This window comes from Symphalangus syndactylus, chromosome 1 (genome assembly GCF_028878055.3).
Source record: "Symphalangus syndactylus isolate Jambi chromosome 1, NHGRI_mSymSyn1-v2.1_pri, whole genome shotgun sequence".
NCBI lineage: Eukaryota > Metazoa > Chordata > Mammalia > Primates > Hylobatidae > Symphalangus > Symphalangus syndactylus.
Window position 1 is genome coordinate 121,015,635 of NC_072423.2, and position 27,438 is coordinate 121,043,072.

General features: G+C 35.4%; 1 protein-coding gene across 2 annotated transcripts in view; it reads right to left on the reverse strand.

The window, feature by feature from the left end:
- MYRIP (myosin VIIA and Rab interacting protein) overlaps positions 1-27,438 on the reverse strand; it is a 484,292-nt gene that overhangs the window by 388,038 nt on the left and 68,816 nt on the right. For both annotated transcript variants that reach the window (XM_055281804.2, XM_055281797.2), the window contains exon 2: positions 5,900-6,039. In XM_055281804.2, the coding sequence (XP_055137779.1) occupies positions 5,900-6,009 (110 nt within the window). In that variant the 5' untranslated portion in view covers positions 6,010-6,039. The remainder of the gene's footprint in view (positions 1-5,899; positions 6,040-27,438) is intronic.

The following is a 27,438-nucleotide window of genomic DNA, read 5'->3' on the forward strand; positions in this document are numbered from 1 at the left end:
CTTCTCTTCTCCAAGACTTTATTTCTGCCGTGAACAATGTCATCAAAAACATGCTTGTCCAAAAGCTGTCCAACAGTACCTGGTGCAGCTATAAATACCACACTGATCCCAGCTGAGGGCCCCACACTCCCACTCAAATACTAGTAGAAATCTGGTAGTTGGGTTAGACTTTTGAACATCATGGACTTAAACGTGGCATAGGTGCCCGGTTATTTTTTTCTGCTATTTGAAAATTTCTCAAGAGTTAGATAATTGAGAGAATAAAGGTATGGAAAAAGTCACATGACATAGATGATATGTTTCATTACTGGGAAAGCATAACTGCTATAGACAAAGTTGAAGATACTGTGTTGTTATACTAATTTATTATTTCCTTTGAATTCTGTTTAGGCACTCAATATGTTTAGCCATACTCTCCTAAAGGGAGGAACACTAGAAGCAGAGAGGGCAATCAAAGCAAAGTGTAGAAACCTGAAAGTTCATGAAAAGATATGTTCTCAGTAGGCAAGACCAATGCCTGGAATCATAGAACCTGGGGATAGAGCTGTTACAGACAGAACAGAGCCCATTGCATGGGGTGCCTCACCTGTGGAGGCTCTATCAACAGAGATGAAGGAAAAGTCAGGGTGAAGTTTCCAGAAATGTCAACTTTCCTACAAATAGGACATGGTTAATGTGCAGCAATGACCCAGCCTTTCCTGGATTCATTTTGACCTCTGAGGCTCAGAGGTCAAACAGCCCAACATAATCATGATAATCATGATAGAAGGACTCATACCCATATCTGTTTGACCCCAAAGCATGCTCTGCACATATGCTACACACTGGGAGTGCTTTCCACCTCTGCACGCTCCCCAGGATCCTCACATGACCTTGACTAGTAAGCAAGTTACTGTGGAATTTAGATTCCAGATAACAGACAAAGCAAACACTTAATGGCCTCTGCTCCCTCTCAAGACCCCTTTCCAATGACAGCAAAGAAATAAAAGCATAATTAATTCATAATGGTAAAGAGAAAAGGAAAAGAACAATCAGATACCTGCTAACTTCAATAAAGCTCTGAAAAAGAGAGAGAGGCAACGGTAAACAATGTTAATATTTTCAGTCATAACTATATAGGGGCTACAACAGTTAGAATCATCCTATGAACAAAACAGGAGACTCAAATATATTTTTGGAACAGCGGGTGAATGCCCCAGCCTTGTATGTATGAGAGTAAAGCTATTATAGGGAAAGCTGGGACACAGGGCAGAAGGAGGTAAAGAGGTAAAGACAGGGACACTATTTGAATGTTGCACGTCAGAACTGAAAAAGAATGGCAAACATTGACAGAACAAGACTCAGAGGTTTCCATCTATTATTTAAGTTTGAAAGATGACCAGTAGAAAATAATATAATCATCAAGAAACAAAAGACAAGGGTAATATAAGTAAGTGAGCTAAGTCCCCAATTTCAGAGCAGAAAACTGAAAGAATGTCTAATACTGATACACTGAAATATAGCAACAGAAGCACATATTTAGATTTATGAAGGTCATGCCAGGAGGTCTAAAGGACAAAGAACTAAATATGGAGCAGAGGACTTAGGCTTTTCATTACAAGGTCTTCTTTACCATTTGCATAATTTTACTATTTGCCTGAAATCATCTGATAAAAAAGAAAAACAGAAAATAAAATTATCCAAGTACAATATGAACTTTTTGACACATTTACTTGAGTAATCTAGATAAAATCCAAAGCACCTGGAGGTAGGAGCAGGCGTCACCATGCCTTTCGTTCCCAGCATCCTCCATCCATAGTGTTAATCCTGTTGTGTGTCTTGGAGACATGGAATCAACACTTACTCTACTGAATTTGTAAATAAGTCCTCACCTCCAGTATCTGGTATTGCCTGTCTGCTATTCTCAGGCCTATCAATTCTCTATCTTCCCCCAACAGTCCTGCTATAAACATATAGCTTTAATAATATTAAAAATTCAATGCATCACATCCCCAGTGCTGAGAAAGTGTCTCATCTTACTGACATGGGGTTGACAGAATCACTTTACATAGTGAGGCCTGTGACTACCTACACACAGCAGCTGATATCTACACACCAACCACGATGTGCCTCTGCTCACTATGAGCTATAGCAGAGAGTGGGGGATAGCAGGAGTCCTGTAAAGAATGAGGGCTGTAAGCTTTCCCCAGTGTCCTTCTCCACTTACCTGCCAGAGCCAGGACAGTCACACTGCCCCTTCCATATGGGTAACAATATCACATCCATTCTAAATACATGCTTTTGGGAAATAAAAAAAACACGACCAGGCGCAGTGGCTTACGCCTGTAATCCCAGCACTTTGGGAGGCTGAGGTGGACAGATTGCCTGAGCTCAGGAGTTCGAGACCCACCTGGGCAACATGGTGAAACCTCATCTCTACTAACATACAAAAAATTGGCCAGGTGTGGCAGCTTGCGCCTGTAATCCCAGCTACTCAAGAGGCCAAGGCAGGAGAATTGGTTGAACCCGGGAGACAGAGGTTGCATCGTGCCACTGCACTCCAGCCTGGGCAACAGAGCGAGACTCCATCTCCAAACAAACAACAAAGAAAAACACTTATCTATGAATTTTTTTAAAAATTTAAATAGAATTTGGAAAAGACCTAAATTGTTATAAAAGGACCTTATTAAAGGGAGAGAAAATTACAACAAAACTAAGCTCCAACTCTAATCAGCCTAACCATAAAATGACAAATTAAAAAAGTAAAATATTCTCAGAGACACCAAATACCATGCTTGCCTTCTGAATTATCTCAGAAATAATGACAAAATTAAGAGGTTTAAGATTCAAAACAACCAGACTAATGAGTGGACCTTGTTTGGATTCTGATTTGAACATACTGTAGAAATAAGATAGTTGGATAAATTTACTGGACATTAGATGATACTAAGGAATTATTTTAAGGAGGGAGGGAGAGTAAAACATTTTTGAAATGGTTTAACCCGGTCTACATAATGGAGAGAATCTGGAAAACAAAATACTGGCCCTACTCCGATTAACTGTGTGATTCTGAGCAAGGTTTGTAATCTCTCTGTTCTTGGATGCCCCCATGTAAGCTGGTGCTAACATTATAGTGACTTTAGTGAGGAATCAATAAGATAAATTGTGCGATACCCAGGGCAGTGCCAGTTCACGCTGCTTTATACATTTTAGTTCTCTTTCCATGAATTCTTCATCCCCATTATCCCTCTTTACGTTACCATGATGTGTTCTGAGGACACTTAATTCACACTTCTGCCTCCTATTTACTATTACACTTAATGTCTGCACTGAAGAGCAGATCATTGTAAACACTGGATAAGCTCTACTACACTCAAGACCTACCCTCACAAAACCTAGCCAGAGAAACTAGGTAAATAAAGAACAGCTGGTCGGGGGAAAAGGAAACTAATTCAAGATTGTAAAATTTTAAAAAGTCTTCTATTATGAGTTACACATTCATTAAAGGAAAATACTTCCTATAATTCTAAAATACTTTCAAAGTTCAGTTCAATAATACTACCTCCTAGATTCTTTCCCATACCCAAAATTCAAGCAATATAAAAAAGTGAGGCAAATGTTTGGCAATTTCAGTGGTTTTGCAGTGTCATAATCTCTTTTTATTCGATAGTAATATTCTTTGCTGGAATCATTCAGAGTGTCACCTCAGTTTGCTGGGTACCTATCGAGGCATGTCACTGGTCATGGGCAGAGGACAATAGTAACAACTGTCTTCAGAGAAAAAATGTCCAGTTCCAGTGCCACAAGAGCTGCCATGGCAAGCAGTCATTGCTCTTTGGCCACTGGTGATTTCAAGCATCATTTTCTCCATTACAAGCAGGTTCCCATGACCATGCATTTTCACAGAATTGCAGTAGGCTACTGACTGCTGTCCACTAAGACTCCTGTTCTCATGAGAAAGATGGTGCCCATTTTGTTGGGTCTACTGCAGTGAGAGCTGCTCTTTCTTTAAAATTTTCCTCCTCAAAGCAAGCCCTAAAGCTGCTCTTCCACATGGATGGGCACCTGACTCTGCAGTGGAGCTAAGGCAAGTCTCCACAGTCAGAAAAGGACATTAAACAAGGTCTTGGCTTATCCATATGTGAGTTTCTAGGAGATAAAGCATGACACACAGATGGTCTTTATGATTTAAAGGAAATATTAAGGTGGATTCTTCAAACCACACATGAAGTTGGTCATATGGATTGACAATCAATCTACATGTATCCATCCATTCCACAGAGCTTTAGGGCACACCCACTGTGTGCCAGGCCCTGTGCCCAGAGATTGCGGCACAAAACTGATCAAGACATGGTTCTTTCCAATGGTCCAGTAGGGGAAAGAGGCTGAAAGATACAGTGAAAACAGTACCATGTAGAAACTGGTCTCAATGTAAAATAGTGACCACAAACTTCAAGTTGGTCTTAGTGCTGCCAAGCAACTGTACTAGTTTCCCTGCTCCATCGACTCTCCTATTGTTCTGGTGACCTTTTCCATGACATTTTAATTTCCAACTTGGACCTCCCACTTGATTCCTAGTTGCAAATACATAAATGCCAAGTTGGCATCTCCTTTGGATGTCCAATATTCATCTCAAATTGAAGATGCCTGAGACAGAGTTCTCAACTTTACCTGGCTACCAAATACCCTGCTCCTCTGTCTTCATATTCACTGAATGACAACTTCATTCTTCCAGTTTCCTATGCCAAAAAAACCTTGGGGACGTCCTTGACTCTGTTCTCTTTTATATTCCATATATAAATACAGAAATTCAGGATTATGCCAAAGCTCTACTCATGCCCTTTCTCACTCAGCTTAAAACTGGTAAATCTTTCCTACCACCAAAAACGGATTGTTTTCCTTCTACCTTGGAGTACCTCAGACTTCATACTTCTTGGCAATGTTATCTCCCTTGCTAGGCTATAAGCACCTTAGTGTAATCATCTTTATTTCCACCATCTTTTGGTCTCACATATAGTATATATTAAATATATACTTGTTTGATGAAAGACAAGAAATCTATTAATAATTAATTGATTTTTTAAAACTGTGCTAGGCACTGTTCTAGCTGTTGAATAATCAAAGTGAGCAAAACAGGTTTTTGCTTAGTGTCTAAGGAAGAAGATGGTGCTGTGAATAACCCCATGGAATCCCAAGGAATAACAGGTTTTATAGATGAGGGAGACTAATACTGACCTACCATCAGTTTCAATACATTAGGCCTAATACATGACCTCATTTCTATCGCTGTGACTTCTTACAACTTAGGCATAGTTGGAACTGACCTGCCATAGTATTTCCAAGAGCCTTTCATGGGGAAATATCAACTGCAGAGGAGTCAGGAGACTACCTCTTTAGGCTTCAGTTTCCTCTTCTATAAAAGGAGGGAAGTAGTGCTAAACCAGGTGATCCCATCCCAGTCTGGTGGTCAGTTTCCTTGTATCTAATGTTCAAAGCTCTTTTCTTGTGCCACAGTAGCTGAGAGTTTAAACAGAACATTGTACATGAATGAGACTCATTCTCACAAGAACTGTTCACTTAACACTTTGGTTATCCTTCAATAAGACCTGCCAACAAAAAACTAAGGCCAAGAGGAAGCTCAAGGCAGCGTGTTCACCACAAGCTCCACTCATTCTATAGCTAATAATGACATACAGGGTCAGAAGTCCCAACAAAACCCTGATTGGGACTGTGAGCAACACATTTCTGAACTGACATTTCTGAAACTGGCAAACCTTTCTACAAAGGACAGGACATTCTTCTGACAAACATAAGTGTGTGTCCAAACTCAGGGCTAGCAGGAGGGAATACCCTCAGGAAACCTGTTTCGCTTGTCCACATGTGGTTTGCTGTACCATGCTGAGCAAAACAGGCATCTCACCTTAGTCGTTCTTCTTCTTTTTTGCGAAGATTGAAGTCTCTTTGAACCACCTGAAGAACATGCTCTGTTTCATCATCAGTCAAACCAGACAGGTCCAGCTTCCTCCCCATGGTTACTCAACACAGATGATGAAATAAGACCTGGGAAACCAAAATGATACAAGCAAGATAAAAGCTCTACATGGACAAAATCAACCTATTTTGTTATTAAAATAGAGTAAATACAGTGTTTATATGTAAGTGATTATGTAAGGTAGTATCTTTCTCTGGACTCAGGGTCAGCAAATATTTACAAATGACCTCACCAAGGCCACAGAGAAAAAGAGAAAATAATGAGTCATCTGCCAGTTTCATCATCCCAATTCTTAAATAAAAAAATATTCTTTATAACAAAATGAACCATTCATATGACTTAGTATGGAATTCTGCAAAATGCCAAAAGGCAATACCTAAAAGTTCTAAACTTTTGTGCTTTGAAGTTCTAAATGTTAAGTATTATATGTAACTGCAAAATAAAATAATACAAACAATTATTTTATAAAAATAAAAATATGTTAATTTATAAAAAAAATTCTAATACTTTAAAAAAATCCTATGTATAATATATCCCTTAAAGTTTTAACCATATGACAATGAAATACAAACTAAAAATCAGTAAGTTCTCTTCTTCAAAAGGATAAAAACATAAATAATCTTATTTTGCCGTTTTCTCAGCAGCAGCAAAGATGATATTGTAGGGAAACACCTCTAAGCAGTACATACCTAAAAATTACGGGAAACTCTATTTTTAAAAATAATTGTTGGCTGGGCGCAGTGGCTCAAGCCTGTAATCCCAGCACTTTGGGAGGCCGAAGTGGGCAGATCACCTGACATCAGGAGTTCAAGACCAGCCTGACCAACATGGTGAAACCCTGTCTCTACTACAAATCCAAAAATTAGCTGGGCCTGGTGAGGGGCGCCTGTAGTCCCAGCTACTTGGGAGGCTGAGGCAGGAGAATCGTTTGAACCTGGGAGGCAGAGGCTGCAGTGAGCTGAGATCGCGCCAGTCACTCCAGCCTGGGTGACAAAGCGAGACTCTGTCTCAAAAAATAGAAATGGCAAATAAGCATATGGAATAATGCTTAATTTCAATGGTAATTACAGAACTGCAAATTAAAACTATATTTCACATCCACCAAAATAAAAATTTATATCAAATGTTGGTGGGAAGTGGGACAATGACAGTTTTCATTTGGGGGTATAAATTGGTATAATCTCTTTGTAATACAATCAGGTTTCATTTTAAAAGTTGAAAATTTATATACCCTATAAATCAGCATTTCTGCCACACTTAGGTATATGCTTCAGATATAATCTTAAAAATACACACCAGACATCAATTGAGTTGAATCATATAAATTTTTAGTTTGGATCACTGACCTATAAAAATGGCAATTTCACGTAGTTAACAGAAGAATAGTAACAACAGTCACATTCAAAATATCAAAAAAATAAATAAAACTGGAAAAACACTAAACATCCATAAATAGGAGGAATGATTTAAAAAATAGGGCATATTTGTTTTATACAATAGAATATTCTACCACAGTGGCAAAGAACATAAAATAGGTACATTCATCAACAGGGATAAATCTTAACATAATGTTGAGACAGAGAAGCACACCAGATGTACAGAATACATGTACAGCATGCATACAAGTATGATTTTTTTTAGATCATAAGGGTCAAAAACATAGAATGTCAAAAAATTATTGTCTAGGAATAAGTGTGGTAAAACCAAAGTGGAATGTGATACTTCTAAGGGGAGGAGAGAGGATTTCATTGGGAATAATCACATAGGGGCTTCAGAGCTATCAGTAATATTCCATCTCATTAGAGAGACACAGTATTGCTGCTACTGCTTCATCTTGTTATTAAAAGGTTGAAGTCATGCATACTATTGTCCTTAAGGTATCTTTCATCAGCATAAACCTAAAACTAAATAAAAAATAATATAATCTATAAAAATCATAACTAAAGCAAATACTTGAAGCATTGTTCAAGGAATATGCTTATTATTTACAATAAAAATAACAATAATGATTATAATAGATCACTATTTGACTGGATATCTACTATGTTCCAGATGCTCTAGTTTATACATACATATAAACTACATTTATAAATGTATATGTAAATTTATACATTCCCATAAAATCCTATTGACGGTCACTACCACCACCATTTACAAATGAGAAAAGAGGTCAATTATATATTATGTCTAAGACAATGGCAACCTGGGATTTGACTGTGTCTTGGTCTGACTCAGAGTCCCTGCCTTAATATCATGTAAATGCTTTCTAGTTTTAAAACCTCAGGTTTTTAAATCTGATGTCCAGAGTTCCCTGCCCCCTTTTTCTAGCATGTAATGATTAAGAATAGGAGACCCCAAGCATGGTTGCTATTTAAAAGAAGGTTATCTGCCCTTTTCATTTCCAAATAATGGTAGTAAACATAGAGAAAGGAACAGCTCAAGCCCCAGAAATCTTTTGCTAGATGATTTAAAACCTTATGACTGCATAATGCGAACCAATCTCAAGATTTTTTATTTATTTATTTATTTATTTATTTATTTATTTTTTAATTATACTTTAGGTTTTAGGGTACATGTGCACAATGTGCAGGTTTGTTACATATGTATCCATGTGCCACGTTGATTTCCTGCACCCATTAACTCGTCATTTAGCATTAGGTATATCTCCTAATGCTGTCCCTCCCCCCTCCCCCAACCCCACAACAGTCCCCAGAGTGTGATGTTCCCCTTCCTGTGTCCATGAGTTCTCATTGTTCAATTCCCACCTATGAGTGAGAACATGCGGTGTTTGGCTTTTTGTCCTTGCGATAGTTTACTGAGAATGATGTTTTCCAGTTTCATCCATGTCCCTACAAAGGATATGAACTCATCCTTTTTTTATGGCTGCATAGTATTCCATGGTGTATATGTGCCACATTTTCTTAATCCAGTCTATCGTTGTTGGACATTTGGGTTGGTTCCAACTCTTTGCTATTGTGAATAGTGCCACAATAAACATACGTGTGCATGTGTCTTTATAGCAGCATGATTTATAGTCCTTTGGGTATATACCCAGTAATGGGATGGCTGGGTCAAATGGTATTTCTAGTTCTAGATCCCTGAGGAATCGCCACACTGACTTCCACAATGGTTGAACTAGTTTACAGTCCCACCAACAGTGTAAAAGTGTTCCTATTTCTCCACATCCTCTCCAGCACCTGTTGTTTCCTGATTTTTTAATGATGGCCATTCTACAACTATCTGATCTTTGACAAACCTGACAAAAACAAGAAATGGGGAAAGGATTCCCTATTTAATAAATGGTGCTGGGAAAACTGGCTAGCCATATGTAGAAAGCTGAAACTGGATCCCTTCCTTACACCTTATACAAAAATTAATTCAAGATGGATTAAAGACTTAAATATTAGACCTAAAACCATTAAAATCCTACAAGAAAACCTAGGCAATACCATTCAGGACATAGGCGTGGGCAAGGACTTCATGTCTAAAACACCAAAAGCAATGGCAACAAAAGCCAAAATTGACAAATGGGATCTAATTAAACTAAAGAGCTTCTGCACAGCAAAAGAAACTACCATCAGAATGAACAGGCAACCTACAGAATGGGAGAAAATTTTTGCAACCTACTCATCTGACAAAGGGCTAATATCCAGAATCTACAATGAACTCAAACAAATTTACAAGAAAAAAACAAACAACCCCATCAAAAAGTGGGCAAAGGACATGAACAGACACTTCTCAAAAGAAGACATTTATGCAGCCAAAAAACACATGAAGAAATGCTCATCATCACTGGCCATCAGCGAAATGCAAATCAAAACCACAGTGAGATACCATCTCACACCAGTTAGAATGGCCAATCTCAAGATTTAACCAACAAATCACAACAGGAATTCCAACTATTTTTTTTAAAAAAATTATTTTTCACTCCATTGATGCTATTTCTGAAAAATAAATTGTCAGTCCACTTTTCCCAAGTGGTATTAGGGTTGAGGGCAGGAAGAAACCTAATGTACTTGCACTAGGTTTCAATTAAATCAATTAGAAGTAACATCCTACCCACAGATTGCAAATGCAAGGGAGGAAGCTCATGGGCTGCCATCTTCTAGCTTCCTGATGAGCAAAAAGAAACAGACTAGAGGGCCCACTGAAAGTGCCCACTGATTCTTCCTTTAAAAAGCCTCATTAAAGGTGTTAATGGCATTTTGGAGGTTCCTTTAAGGTGACATTTCTGTTCCTTTGACTTTATTTCACTGGCTTTTGGTTTCTGAGAATTCTAAATGAGATTCTAAGAAGCCCAGTTAGTGAAAGCCTGAAGTGACAGCTTTGATCACATCAAACCTAAAAAAAAAAAAAAAAGATCAGGACTTGTTTTTGTAAAGAAATAAAATAGCTCGAAATCGACAAGTCAGAGACTGAGAAAACTTTCTTTAAATTGGTAAAAGCTTCTTCCTTTTTCTACAACAAACACAATCAGAGTCCCTGTGCAACAAATGAAATAGCATCCTAGAGCTGGAGAAGGCTCCTGTCCATGAATAAGAGGTCACATAGGTATGACAATCTCATTTAAGGATGAGAAAATGCAATCAGTCCCAGGAGAGAGAAGCAGTTTCCCAAAGACACATAGCCAGTTCAGGCGCTCCTGACTTCCAGACCCTTGCCCCTATCCCTTGATTTCTCTGGTTTATAGCCAACCAACATGACAACAGAGAGGATATGTTTTTAAATTTACTAATGAGAAAATTAATATGTCAACATTTAATTATATCACCACTTCCCTAAAGTGTGTTTCTCAGGTTATTGTTCCCACAAGCAGTTTGAGAAAGGGACTCTGAGGTGAAATAAATATGAGAAATGCTTCTAATTGTATTGCCTTCATGGGGCTTACACAAGACATATTAGCTTATCGGAGCTTCTAAGAAGTCTATCAGAATCAGTTTGCTTTTGCTTAACTCTGTGTTTCTCAAACATATATGTCTGCAGAAACCTCTTTCTTTGATAACATCTACCTTTTCACATCCAAAGAAATGACTATCTGGTAAACTCTACACTAAGTCAAAGCAATGATGACGAACTCCAGTAGCTATTCCAACATAATTACTGAATTGATTTAGCTATTTTTCAAATTTAATTATCATAAGAAGCAACAGAGTTAGATGAGTTTTAGAAGAAGCTGATGATGGATGCAACTTTAAAGCTAGGAGACCAAAACAAAGGCAGAATTGTCTATGTTATTCCTGGCTAAAATAACTTACATGAGGAAGGACACAGATGTGTCTACAGGTACTGGTTAATACAACCCTTGCAAATGAAAAAAAACAAAAACAAAGAAATTACAAGAATACTTAGTACATAGTGGAAGATTCATTATAAAAGGTCAATGTGTACGTAAGTGACATTCTATTAAATTACCTAGAAAGGTCAAGGACAAATGCTTAAATGGGATTTTCACGAACCCACAGTACATTTTTGTCTGTGTGATAATGTACCAAATATAAAGAGAAAAATAAAACTATAAAGTCCTAAGAGTGATAAAGGGTAATTATTGCTGGGGCTTTGCACTTTGACCGTGGTGGGTTTGGGTTAGAACTGAAAAGAAATTTCTTACAACTATAGAGAAACCTAAATGTTAAGACTCTCACATTTAAGGCACGGGGGATAAAATGAACTTGGCCTGCAAAGGACAAAAACAAAAACACTAATAATGAGAGATGTGCTTTCACTGTGACTGTTCTTTGCAGCAAGTGGTGCTTGGGCTGTATGGCTCACTGATCTTCATTCTTTCACCTTCAAGGGTGTTACCCTACCACGAACCGGCCCCTTCTCTGAAATTCACCCCTAACCTATGCACAGGAGTGGGCCCAGAGCAGACAGGGTCACACTACTGGGGCACAGCTGATTGGACCAGGCGTGCCACCCAACTTATGCAAAATGTCAGAGCCTCTGTCCTGGCAGTTTGATATTTGATATTCAGTGAGTAGATGTTAGTCTTGGTGTTCTATTTCTCTTCTGCCTGAGAATAGCACCAAATATCCTTTTATTACTGAAATACATTTTCCATTTTGTTTTTTGTTTCCATTTATCACTTTAGTTGCTCTAAGTCACTAACACGTGCTCCTTAGAATTCTCACAGAGCTGGCTGTGTTTGGCCAACTGTCCTAACAGGCAACTGTCCTAACACCATTTATTGACCAATCTATCTGACTTAGATGATCCATGGATGAGATAGATAGGCATGTATACTCGAGTTTTTCTCAGGACTTTCTGGCCTGACCTGTTCTAAGCTGGTGTCTTAGTAGCTGATCTCAGGTCAGGAACATACTTTAAAACTTAGTATTGCAAATCATCTCTTATCATTTTTATTTTTCAAAACTGTCTGACTTTTTGACATTGCCCATTTATGTCCGCAGGTGAACTTTAAAATCATTTTACTAGGGTAGAAGTAAAAATCCAAATGAATTTTCTTATTGATTAATTTGTCAATTGATTTGGGAAAGAACTGCCATCTTTGCAATATTAGTTCTTCTCATAAAGGAATTGAGATTCAGTAGAAGTTAAGAAATAAACTAAAAGTAACACCCAAATTTTTGCCACGAAAAAAGTTTTGCATAGCAAAAAAAAAAAAAAAAAAAAAAGAAAATATGGATTAAATTAAAAGGCAAGGAACAATTGGCCAGGCACGGTGGCTCACACTTGTAATCCCAGAACTTTGGGAGGCCGAGGTGGGTGGATCACTTGGGATCAGGAGTTCAAGACCAGCCTGGCCAATATGGTGAAACCCCGTCTCTAATAAAAATACAAAAATTAGCCAAGTGTGGTGGCAGGCACCTGTAGTCCCAGCTACTCAGGATGTTTAGGCAGGAGAATCGCTTGAACCCGGGAGGCGAAGGTTGCAGTGAGCCGAGATTGCGCCACTGCACTCCAGCCTGGGCGACAGAGTGAGACTCCACCTCAAAAAAAAGAAAAAAAAATGCAAGCAAAAATCTAGGGAAAACCAGGGAAGACAATTATCCTAATATATTAAGCACCTTTATAAAATACAAGAAAAATATAGAACTGTCTAAAAGATAAAATGACAAAGTTTAAGAGAAAAAGCAATTTACCATCTATGTCCAACACATAGTTTAATAAAATACCACATATGATTAATAACCAAATGCTGCTAATTATACTAAGTCACAATTTTTCATTTAATAAGATTCTGGGAACACAGGTACTTATATACATTAGTAGAGGGGCTATAAGTATAAATGTTTAGATGGAAATCTGGCAGTAATTATTAAACATCCTTAAACACTGAGCCAGCCATTTCAATCTGCATAAGAATCTTCTTCAAGAAATTGAAAAAATGTGCAAAGACTTATGTACCAGGATGTTCATCTCAGTGTTGTCTATTACAGAAAAATACTGTAAATAAACTGAAAGTCCAAAAGTAGGACAGGTTAAGTTGTGGTACAATCACACGATACAATATTTTATGTCAATAAAATGTATTTAAAAGAAAGGCATTTATGACATATTTAAGGTAAAAAGTCAGAGGAAAAATACAGCATATAGTTTACCAAAATAATACAATAATACAAGAAAGTATACAGCAACACTATTAAAATAGATCCAAATAAACCTGTCTATGCAAGTGTCCATCAACAGAAAAACAAACTGTGGTATATTCACCCACGGGAACACTACACAGCAATAAACACAGACAAACTTCAATAACATATAACGGTATAGGTATATTGTATTGAGCAAAGTAAGCTAGATGGATGATCCCAATTGTATAAAGTTCAAAATCAGGCAAAACTAGTTTAGAATGTTAGAAGCAGGGTAGTGGTTACCCTTTGGAAGGCAGTGGCTAGATGGGACCAGGCTTGGGAAGTGGTGACATTTCTTGATCTGGGTGCTGGTTACATTGATGTGTTCAATTTGTGAAAATTAATTTAACTATATGCTTATGATTTATGCATTTACATGCATGTCATGGCTCAATAAGAAGTAAAATAATATAGTATGAATAGTACAGTCTTGTATAAATAAATAAGATAGAAATATACTGAAAGAAAATCACAAAAAAATTACCAACAGTTATCTTTGAGTGATAAAATTTCGTATGATGCAACTTTTAAAAATTTGCTTTTGCACATATTTTCTCTTCCTTTTAAAATAAACATTTGAATAAACAAAAATTATCAAGGATATATATGATGATATTCATTTTAGTGTTATTTACAATAGCAAAACTGTTCAAGTTACTAAAATGTCTAATGATAAAACATTGATTAAATTTGCTATTATATAGCTCTAAGAAAGAATACCATACTGCTATGAAGTAGATACAGCATTGACATAAAAATGTTCAAAGCATATTTATAAAGTTATAGATTAAAAAACTATATTAAATTGCCTCAATTTTTTGTTTTTCTAAAAAATGTATGTGTGCGTGCGTGCGTGTGTGTGTGATTTCCATGGAAAATAATTAAATAATCATGCCAAATGTTCACAGTGCTAATCTCTGGGCAATAGGATTTCTTATAATTTTTTGTTATTGATTGTTCTTGTTTACTTATGTTTACAATGAACATGGATTGCTTTCTTAATGAAAATAAATGTTATTATCATGTTATAGGAAACAGTCTGAAAACTGGTCCCTATTGAATTATAATTGATTTCACATTAATTTATAGCTGCAGAGACCATAAAACAAGAGGTGGTACAATGCCAGCTACTAAAAATTTACATTTTATATAAAGGGCTTGAAATAATGCTTAATGGCTACTCCATTAGCATCAACTGGTGAACAAACTAACAATTACTCAGGTTCCTATTACGCTTCAAGAATCAAAAAGAAAATTATATTTAAAGACTTGGAAAACTTTCAAAAAACCTGAGGATGAGCACAGGATAATTGCAGATCTTAGTGTAATTAATGCAAAGGTGGGTACATCCTTTCAATCTGAAAAGGCCAAAAAATAACAACATATAGTTCAGCCTCAGGCCTTATGTAAACTGCACAATTTATAAAAATCTGGAAGACATAAAACCATCTATAAAAGAATTTTGGGTTTTATTTATAAGGTCATACAACCCACTTGGTCAAGTTTGATAACATCAGCTGAGATAGGAACCAAAACAAACTCTTACCATACATGGCTTGCAAGAACCTCTTAAAACACAAAGGGAATGTGTCCCTTTAAAGTTTTGCCAGGTGACAAAAAGAAAAGCAGCGTGCTGACCACATTTATTTATCTGAGCACCCATGAGACATTATGTGAGAAGCATTTTATTGCAAGTGCTACAGAAAGTTATCTATGCCCTCCATTCCAAAAACCAAAGCAGCAAGTAGGTTATTATAAAGTGGTGGATGCTTAAGAGCAGTCATTCATGAGTGGCTTTTCTTACATTTCCAAGTTCTCTATAATATCATTATATTAATTTTACAACTTAAAACTTACTTTTAAGGCTAGTCAAATGATCATTCTTCACATTTGATTATTCAACTTTCTGATCATGATATAATGCACTTCTTTAACTTAATAGAAAAAAAATCACACTCTGAAACAATCTGTTCGCTCACCAGGCAAGAGTTAGGCTAAATTTAATTTACATAACTTACATAGATTAATAGAAAATCTAAATTTCTAGCAATGCACTTATGTAATATTATCTTCTCAGTCCCCAACTTAGTCCACACTGAACCCATATGTGCTTAACCCCTAAGGCCCCTGCCTTAGGGAGTAGCAACTGCCGCCATCCAATATCCAAGATGACCTTACTTTCCTTCATCTCACTCAACCACACACAGGAAGTCAGCCTTCAATTCTTAAATTCCACCTCTATTGTTTCAATATGCCATCCCTACTCATCTCCATCCCACAACCTCGCCTGATTTCAGGTTCTCACCAGTTTTCATTTGGGCTAGGCAAGAATGTACCCAGTTACTTTACATTCTAAATCCTCACCCAATTCTCATTACTCCTAGAGCCAGGATAATGATCTCTCTTCACATATAAAGCAGATTAAAGATATAAATTTCTAAAAATAATAGAAATAGAATTATTTTATTAACTTTTTATAACTTTAGGATAGAAGAAGTTTTCTAGAGGAAGACGGAAAATCCATAATGCAAAGAGAGATGTATTTGTCCATATAAAAATTTGAAGTACTGTAACTAAAGATATCATAAAGTCAACAGTCAAAGTCATTATAAATAAAGTCAAAAGGAAAAAAAACAGAAAAGGTATGTGTAACATAAGAAAAATGGTTAGTAGTCCTAAAATTAAAAAGAATCTCTACAAAATAACAAGAAAATGACAATTAAAAATTGACAAAGGATATTAAAAAGATATATTATTTTTATTCTTCATGTTAACCTATTGATGGCATAATGTATTTCCACCCTGAATTAGTAAAATGCAATAATATTGGTAATTCCAAAGGTAGCAAAGATGTGAGGAAATTAGCTCCTTCATTCAGTAGAGAGATGAACTGATGCAACTTTTCAAAAAGTAGACTGTAATGTATTTAAATTAAATACCATTGATCCGGCAATACTAATTTTAGAAAGTGAACTTAGAAAAACAAAGCACACGAGTGTAAAGGAATGTGTAATCAATGTTTACTACCCACTTTTTATAGTTGCAAATACCTGGAAATAATCTGAAAGTCTTCAATAGAGAATGATTACATTAAATACAGTACACCTATTCCCTGGAATATCATGCAGATATTATAAAGAATTAGATCGACTTTCACCAATACAGAGGGGATGCTCATTATACATAGTTAAAAGAAAAAAAATCTGAGCAATATGAATATCACAAACTTCATACAATGAAGCCTGTATTTGTGTTTAGAATAAGGCAAGAGAAGATTATGAAAATTTTCTTCATACTATCTGACATTTAAAAATAAATATGCATTACCTTTAGGCAGCTTAACAAAAAAACAGGCTGATTTCTTGTTTGAACTTGGCAGGGTAAAAGTCAGTATTTCTCCCTTATATTGAAAATTGTTTAAAAAGCAACTGGGAAAATAAGAAACAAAAATGTAAATTTCATTTCAGCTAAACCAGGAGACAATAAAAAATGACAGAGACCAAATATACATGGAAAGTCATCTATAACAGAAGAAGTGGAGTGGGAGGAAGAGGAGATAAAAGGCTGCAGAGAGAGCTTCCTGAATCTGCAGACATCAGCAAACACCAGCAAAACTACCCTTCTTCAAGGCAAGGGACACCACCTGAGGTGCCAACACTTGTTTGAAACAGAAAGCATTGATCAGCTGGCTCAAATAAACCCAGTTTGTTTGTTTCCCAAAAAGAAATAGTGACAATTATACAGGGAATCATACACAGAGAAGGCATATTTACTATGCGCAGTCTTCCTTTTCACTATTCCCCAGCCCTCGAATAAAAAATCAAAACAAAAAATACTCTTTTCTCCACTGGCTTTGGTGAAATAAAGTTGCTGACCAAATATTTAAAAAAAAAAAAAATCAGCTGGCCTGGAGCACACCCCCTACCCCTATGAAATTTCCATAGATAGCTATTCATGATAAAATTAAACTCTTTTGATAATAAGTAATAAATAACTCAGAAACTATATAAAAATATTCTTTTAAAAAAATAAGCACAAAAGTAAAATAACAGGAGAAGATCTGGAGCACTGGAAAGAGTGACCAAATATTTTTTAAGAAATTTAAAACTTAATGATAAATGACATCCATGAATGAAGAAATAGGGGAAATATCAAAAAATGATAAAATATGACGTGGTAGGATTTGGGGAAGTTGTGGGGAAAATAATAACCATTGCAAAAATTATGCCGAAAGGCATGCATGGGAAGTGAGACATTACTAAAACAAAGTAAGAAACACAGTGGCAACAGTGGATGAAGAGACAAGAGGAAAGGAGCCAAAGGAAAATGGGGAAAAAAAGGAGTTTAAAAAGTTGGAAGAATATTTTAGATATGGAGGAAAAGTAGAAGAGAACCCCTTCAAGAAGGAAATGGAGAGATGAAACAAATGATGAAATAAACAAACAAAAATAGAAAAATTTAAGATTATCTGGGAGGAGTAGAGAAGAATGAGTCTCAAGGAAAACTGATTTTTTGAAAAAATTTTAGATTTTTTACAACTATAGAAACAATCTTTAAGTTATTGGTTCAGTTTTGGAATTATCCTGGTGTGGATTGTAAGGCATGGTTATAGTGTCAAAGACTAAAAAATGAAACCATAAAGGTAATAAAAGAAAACATGAGATGATTCTTTTGTAATTTCAGAGTAGGAAATGCCTTTCTCAATATGACACAAAATTCAGAAGTCATTAAAAACACTGAATAAATTCAACATAAATTTTAAATGTCTGCATAATAAACAACATTATGAGCAAAGTCAAATGAAGAAAAAATTGTCTTTTCATATCAAAGACAAAAGAATGATTTCCCCCAATATAAAAATTTCAACTGGAGTTTTTTTAAAAACAGCAAAAACCCAATATAAAAATAGACAAAGAGAAAAATAGCAAAGGAAATAGAGTTCAGAAAAAGAACTATAAATGGCTCATAAATCTATCAAACATATAAAAAGATAAGTGCAGACTGAAGGACTTTTTGTTATTTAACCTATTGGCTTTGAAAAGATTGAAAAGCGTGTATCATATTGTGCTGGTAAGTCTGTGAGGAAATAGGCACTTTCATACATTGCTGTTCGGAATGTAAATTTATACCACCTCTATAGAGGGCAGTTTGTCAGTATCAATATGATAGGGAGGGAGAAGGGGGGTGGGGGAAGAGAGGGAGAGAGGGGGAGAGGGAGGGAGGGAGGGAGAGAGAGAGAGAGAGAGAGAGACATTGAGATTGATTTTCTTTGATTTTTAGTGGTTCCACCTCTAGGAATTTATCCTACAAAGACAATGCACTTACATTCATGCAAAAAAAAAAAAAAAAAATGACTGTATAGCCATACAATGGAAAAAATATGTAGCTGTTAAGGAAAAAAGAAAAATTATTTATGAGTGAGTATGGAAAGTTCTTCAAGAACTTACATATTTAAAGGGTTAAGTACAAAAAGCAAGATGCAGAAAAGTAGGTATAGTACGTTATCATTTGGATAAAACGGGAGAAACAAAATATATTTTTCTATTATGTACATATACCTTGCAGTTTGAGTTCAAAAGCAGTCATCTGGCAGAACTTCTTGCTTGTGAGAGGTCAGTGTTTTATATTAAGGCCCTCAACTAACTGGATGGGGGCCCATCCACATTGTGGAGGGTAATCTGCTTTACTCAAAGTCCAACCATTAAATGTTAATCTTCTCCAAAAATCACCCTCATAGAATATCCAAAATAATGTTCAGCCACATATCTGAGCACTGTGGCCCAGCCAACTTAACACAAAACATTAACCATCACAATTGTGTTTTCTTTCTTGGGTTTATAACTTTACGCAGCAGGGAGGGACAAGTCCATGCCATCTTGTCTGAATTGTGATCTCTCCCTCTCATTTCTTAAGGGTGGTTTTGCTTGTTCTGAAATTCTAAGTAGATGCTGTTTCCTTTTAGCACTTTAGGATAGTATTCCATGGTCTTCCAGATTTTCTACTGGTTTCTAGTCAGATATCAGCTACAATCCATTGTCTGCCTTTTGTTCTCTGGTTGCTTTTAAGGATTCTGCTTTGATTTTCAGTTTTAATATAATGTGACTAGAGTTTGTTTTGTCTTATATTTTTGTCCTGATTTGTAGAGAGTTTATAGAGAGAGCATCTTCAATCTGTAGATTTCATAAACTTTCATCAGCTTTGGAAAATTCTCAGGTACCTTCTCTTCGAATAATACCTCTTTTTGAATCTGTTTTTCTTTCTGTGGCTTCAATCACACACATTAGTTGGACATTCCTACTGTGTTGTTCAAGTCAGATATTCTCTCTTCTGGTTTTATATCCTTTTGTTTTCTCATACTTCATTCTGGATATTTTTCTGACCTAGATAAGAAATTCTTTTTTTATTTATTTTCTCTTCATATATATTAAATCTGCCATTAAACACATATTTAAGTTTTTTTGCATCTTTCAATTCTAAATTTTCTTTTTTTATATAGTTTCAACTTTTAGATTTGGGGGTAGATGTGCAGGTTTATTATATGATAAATTTTCTGCTTTATTATTTTTTAGTGGTCTTGGTTTTTCTGCCTAAATTCCTAATCTTTTCCTTTATCTCCTTAAATGTAGTAACATATAGTTATTTTTAAATCTGTGTCTGATAACTCAGTATCTGGGGACTCTGTCGGTCTGTTATGTTTTGCATTTCTTCTGTTCCTGTACGTTTATTTCTTCTCACCTACACTTGTACACAGTTATTTTCCTCTAGAGAGGATGTATGTTTGTTTCTGTCAGGTGCCGACGGTACCAGCAAGCTTGCATGCATTAGCAATTTCAGGATTGGGACAATTTGAAGCTAAGCTGCAGTTCCTGCACAGGCCTTCTACATCCAGTTCACTCTTACTTAATAGGTAAGACTTCTTGAGATTTCAACCCAAAGTGAGGGTTTGTCAATAGGATCCCTCCCCTTGCCAGGCCTCTAATTCCTATCTCCCTATCTCCAAGGAACTGTCAAAAGTGCTGCTTCCTCAAAGTGCAGTTGAGGAAAAAACTGGCCTCAAATGCTGTTCTCACCTTCTTGGACCGTTGTGCCCCATAATGGGCTCTGGCCCAATGACTCTTCAGTATCTTTTTATCTCTATAATGGCTTTAAAGAGGTGTATCTTACTATTTTTCTCTCATATTTTATTCAGCTTTTATAGATGTCCTCCGTGGAAGGATATCCCAATTGTCTGATCTGCCATTAACAGATATACTCTTCTGCTATATTAATGGTGAGGGGGGGGCAGGTGGAGTGGGGAGGGTTATATGATTATGGTTCTTAGATTGTCCAACCCTGTATTCCTAATTCAAAGTATATAATAGCAAACATACCATATTTATCAGAAGTCACGCACTGTTTTAAGCACATTGCATATTTAACTAATGCATTCCTCATAACATTAGGAAGCAGGTACTATTATTAACCCTCTTTTACAAAGAAGAAAATTTAAGCTGTGAGAAAGTAAATAACATGCCCAAGATCATCCAGCTTAACTGCCTCCAAAGACCATGCCCTTAGCCACTAAGGAAAACTGGACCTAGTTAAAATTACTCAAAATCGTATGAATCAGCCAGCCAGAAATGATGCATAATTGTGTTCTAACAAAAATAGAAAAATTAAAATAATATTTAAAATAATTTTAAATGTCATTTATGGGTTCTAAATCTCTATTTTGATACCCACCTTTGCAAACTATCTTAAGACTGGTGATAAGATTTGTGTCCAGCTGGACATGCAAAGTTGCCCAACGTACAAGCCTAATATATCCCCTGATGAGACGCAAAAGGGAAGGATATTTTGGAGAGGATCAAATCTGCTCTGAGCATCTAAACTGAAACTAGGCCACAGGGAAAAGAATTAACATGCATAACACCAACCACTTCCACCTTTCATGATCATAAACCCATGGGTCTTCAAATTGCAAAGGATGACTTCAGTGCATCACTCATTATACTTCAGCTCACTAAAAAAACCTAACAAGAAAAAAGGGAGCATGTTCAGATATCAGGTTTAATATTCATAAATCAGATTAAATATTATAAAATGCTAAGGATTAATTTTAACAAAAATACTTCTAGTAAAATGTATTGGATTAAAACATTCATTTCCTATGCTGTCTCTCAAAACTCTAGAAAAAAGATGGGGAAAAAAACCCTCAAAAGTCATTTAAAAAAATCCTCAGGGACGAAGAAACAAGAGAAAAAAAGACAAGAAGAAGAATAATGTCAACAAAATTTTAAAAGATGGAAGTACGTAGGAAGGAAAACTGACTTGGTAGAGTGAAAAAAACTGAAATCTAAGCTTACAGAGTAGAAATGCAACAAGATAATGGCTATTTGTTCCATAAGAGCTAAAAAGGTTAAAATATCAGGAGTCACCAGGGTCCTCCAAAAATGAAGATAAAGGGTGAAGTAGAAAGGTAACTTCCTCTCAGGAGAGACTGGGCTAGAGAGGCTCTGGATTTAAAGACACTAGGCATAGCTGAGCAGTGTAATGTCACACTAAAAATAGGAAGATTCATTAAAAATCGACATCAAGAACATTGAGGCCTCTGACTCACTGTCCGTACTTGTTTCCCAAGATAGTGGCATTTAGGTTATACCTGAGCAGCAGACTAAAACATTTCTTTGAGGAAAAAACTGATACATTTAAATGAAAGCCCTGGAGATATTACTAACTGGAAATTTTCACAACTGGGGAGCAGCAAGGAAACAGCTTGCTTTATTCTATGGTGAACCCCAATCTCCCCACTCGTTAAGGTACGTCCAATCAGCATTTTATTGCTTATTCTTAAATATGAGTAAACAGTCCAAGATTATCAGATATTTGAGGAAACCTCCAACTTGAAAGCCAAAGAACAAAACTAACAAACAGGATAACAGAAGAAATGGGTGTAATGCTCAGAGTTGAAGAAAACCTAAAACAATCCTATGATATCTAGATATGTCAGAAGATACTGATTTTATCCATGAAAAAGAAACAGGATGCTAAATTAAAAACAAATATTTAGTTAGTGAACAAGAATAAACTTATGGAAGTTGAAAACATAATGACAATAAATAATTCAATAGAAAGCTTGGAAGATAAAATTGAGGCAACTTCCCCAAAACAAACAAAGAGAAAATAGTTAAAAGAAGAAAGTTAAAAGAGATATAGAGACAACAGAGAGAATTGAGAAGAATAAATTATTTTTAAAATTATGCAAAAATTCCTCAAACTGAGAAATGCTAATTTCCAGATTAAAAGGACCCGAGTCTCCAACAAAATGAATGAAATATGACATCAAAATATATCAAAGAAAATTTCAGAACATCTGGGATAAATAATAACAACAAAATGTGCTACCATTTATTGCATTCTATGGGTAAAGAACTGCTTAAATATTTATGTGTATTGATCCATTTAATTGTCACAGACCTAAGGAGCTAGAAACAATTATTATTTGCAGATTAGTAAATAGAAGCAAAAAAAGGCCAAGTAACTTGTTGAAGCTAACACATTTATGAAGTAGGAGATAGTAATATGAAATGAACCAAGCTGTCTGGTTCCAGGGAGGCCTCTTAGCATCAGCATTGTTTTCACTGGAAACAAATATAAAAACAAAGTCGAATTTTTCTCAGTGAAGAAATGGCTGAATAAATTTGAGAATGCCTACTCCTTAGAAAATTATGCAGCTTTTATCATTTTTTATACATCAACAAAGTTTAAAATGCAGCTTTAAAACTGAGTTATTCCAAGTGAGTTCCAGCAATAGAAAAGTAGATTGCATATATTAGCCCTTCTGCAGATAACAATTATAAACTATGGAAAAATATAAAATAAGTAATTAAAGGCACTAGAGAGAAGCCAAAAGACGACAAATATTTGAGGAATTTGACCCTGGGGGGAGTGGGGAGGGATAGCATTAAGAGATATACCTAATGCTAAATGACGAGTTAATGGGTGCAGCACACCAACATGGCACATGTATACATATGTAACAAACCTGCACGTTGTGCACATGTACCCTAAAACTTAAAGTATAATAATAATAAAATTAAAATAATAATAAAAAAATAAAAGGGGAACCATATGCACTGGGTAAGATCCATATTTATAAGGCTTCTCCAGTGAAAACAGTCACCAGTTTGTGTGGTTAGAAGTCATGAAGTATCAGAGAATGGAGTTCAGGGTTGCCAGAGTGGCTGGAAATTGAGGTAGTAGTGGGGACCCAGAAAGAAAGGAGTCCCAGAGAAGAGCTAAAAAATCTACCTACAAATTTCCTTCAAATCCTTGTCTGATCCCAGACTTGTGTGTGTGTGGGAGAGATGCCAAGGAGGCCAGTGAACCATGAAAAATCTAAGCAGAGATTTCAGCTGCTGCCCTTCACACGAAAGAAGAGTGTGGAGTTGAAGCCCAACAAGTTAGAGGGTCTTAATAAATATCTCAAGCTTTCCTATGAAACCAGAGAAGAACCACATTTTATGAGTACAGACTATGTCCCAGGATTAAGATATTCACCATAAGTCTAAGGACAAAATCTGAAAGAGCTCCTTTCTAACAACATGTAAAACGAAGCTCTATACAATGAAGATGATTTAACTGCCTTAAAAAAGAAAACTCAATACGCTTTAGGAGAAAGAAAACTACAGAAACCAGAGTCTCTGTACTATATCCTCCACAATGTTCAATATACCATCAACAATTGCTAGACATGTGAAGAAACAGAAGAAAAAAAAAAAGTCATCCAAGGTCAAGAGAAAAAGGAAACAGACCCTGAGATAACCCAGATGTTGGGACTTGCAGAAAAAAATAAGATACAAAAATAAGACCAACAGATAATTTATAAGAGCTATTATATAAATGAAATAAAACATTTCCCCAAAATGACTCTCGTTAGAATAAGAAAGGATAACGACTGACTTTATGTTCTTCATATTTAAAACTAAAGAACTCAAAGAATAAAATACACAAAAACATATCAAATTTTCTCTCTCTCTACATATATATCTATATATCGATATATATAGATATATAGATATATATAAAATTATTATTTTTTTGAGACAGAGTCTCGCTCTGTTGCCAGGCTGGAGTGCAGTGGTGCAATCTTGGCTCACTGCAACCTCCGCCTCCCAGGTTCAAGTGATTCTCCTGCGTCAGCCTCCCAAGTAGCTTGGACTACAGGCATGCACCACCATGCCCAGCTATTTTTTTTGTATTTTTAGTACAGACGAGGTTTCACCATGTTGGCCAGAATAGTCTCTATCTCTTGACCTCATGATCCACCTACCTCAGCCTCCTAAAGTGCTGGGATTACAGGTGTGAGCCACTGTGTCCAGCCCAAACACTATTTTAAAAGAAGTTGTAGTATTTTTATCAAAGTCAATTTGCTACAAAAATACAAATTTATGTATATTGATCCGATTCATTGTCATAGACATAAGGAGCTAGAAACTTATTTGCTGATGAGTAAATAGAAGCAAAAAAGATATATATGTACATGTCTATACATACAGATGTATATATATACACAGCTGTGTATATATATATCCATATAAATGTATATATATACACAGCTGTGTATATATATACATTTATATGGATATATATACACAGCTGTGTATATATATACATTTATATGGATATATATACACAGCTGTGTATATATATACATTTATATGGATATATATACACAGCTGTGTATATATATACATTTATATGGATATATATATACACAGCTGTGTATATATATACATTTATATGGATATATATACACAGCTGTGTATATATATACATTTATATGGATATATATATACACAGCTCTGTATATATATACATTTATATGGATATATATACACAGCTGTGTATATATATACATTTATATGGATATATATACACACAGCTGTGTATATATATACATTTATATGGATATATATACACACAGCTGTGTATATATATACATTTATATGGATATATATACACACAGCTGTGTATATATATACATTTATATGGATATATATATACACAGCTGTGTATATATATACATTTATATGGATATATATATACACAGCTGTGTATATATATACATTTATATGGATATATATACACAGCTGTGTATATATATACATTTATATGGATATATATATACAGCTGTGTGTATATATATACATTTATATGGATATATATACACAGCTGTGTGTATATATATACATTTATATGGATATATATACACAGCTGTGTGTATATATATACATTTATATAGATATATATACATATACATTTATATGTATATATACACATTTATATGTATATATACATATAAATATATATGTGTATATATACATAGAAAATATAAATGTATATATATATACATTTATATTTTCAAAAATGTTCATTCAACACCTTCTGAAAGTACCAGGTGCATACTGTTGAAAAATCAGACCTAAAGTGTATAGAGACTGTTGGAATTATTAAGACAATAACAGTCTTTACATTTCTGTAAGTATTCATTAACTTTATAATCAGAAGCACTATTTATACTATTCGCATTAGGAGAAAAAAGAAATGAAAAATAATGGTTTCTAAAAAATGAAGCTGGAACACGAGAAAAAATTCATCAGTTGTCTCTATTTCATAAATAAACCTCCAGGCCCAACTATGCAGAGATACAAAAATATCTTAAATAATAGCTTCAAGCATCTATGGTGTGTGACAGCTACAGTCACCTTTTCAAGATATACAACAACTGTACCGGGTTCGGTTTTTTCTACATATTTTGTAGATATTATAGCATACATATATAATGCTTGGCACTCAGTAAGCACTGTTTATTATATTATTCTCTTCATGCTAATAACACCTGAAATTGTTTTTAAAAATTAAAAAATAATTCTAGATAATTCAGACATAATTTCTACACATCATCACAACCTCTGAAAACACTATCTCCATTAGACAACCATGCAGGTCTCAGTGATGTTAATGACGCTGATAATCATTAATAATAATGATAGTAGCTATCATTTTTTGTGGAATGTGTTATTTTGGCAGGCTCTGCTCTAACGTCTCTCAAGAACCCTTTTATAGTTATTATTTTTTCTCTTCTTTAATTGAGAGAAATTGAGTCAAAAGACAGTTAAATAAGTTGACCACTGTCACTGGGCAAGTAAATGGCTACAAGTTGAAGACATTTGGCTCCGGAATTTATGTTCCTAACCTGTTTGCCAACCCATTCTGCTGTTCAAAGATTGATTATAAGAAGAACTCATGCTGACTAAAGATTTTCCTTCATGCATACAAAAACTATTTTTACAGGATAGCCCTAAAGTCCATGCTGTTTTCAAAGTTGAACTGAAATCACAAGCCCACATTTATTTAAATTTTAAGTGACTGACATTCCAAATTGCAAACAGTTCTATACACTTGAAGCCCTTGGCTAAACCAAAAGATATAACTTAATTGGTCCATATTCAAGCACTGTGTTCTATAATGTTCCTATTTGGGGGTTTTCTAAATACAATCTGCCTCTCCCAAAGGTATCTGCTTCTCAAATTAGAATAACCCTCACTGCCTTCTACCATAGGATGCAGCTACAGAGAAATGAAAGCTCCCAGAGGCGTGTGTCATTGAATCACAGTAAATCTCCTGCTGGTCTGACAGCCCACCTACATGGGAAAATGGACTGGAGAGAATAATATCCTCAGCTAGTATATACACTTCATCTTTTCTTTGGCAGGAATTAAGATCAGAAAACCTGAAGACATGACATCGTTCATTCCATACTGAACTACTTACTCATCAGTCACTATGTCATGAACTATAGTATAAGTTGGTGTAAGTTACTGCTGAGAC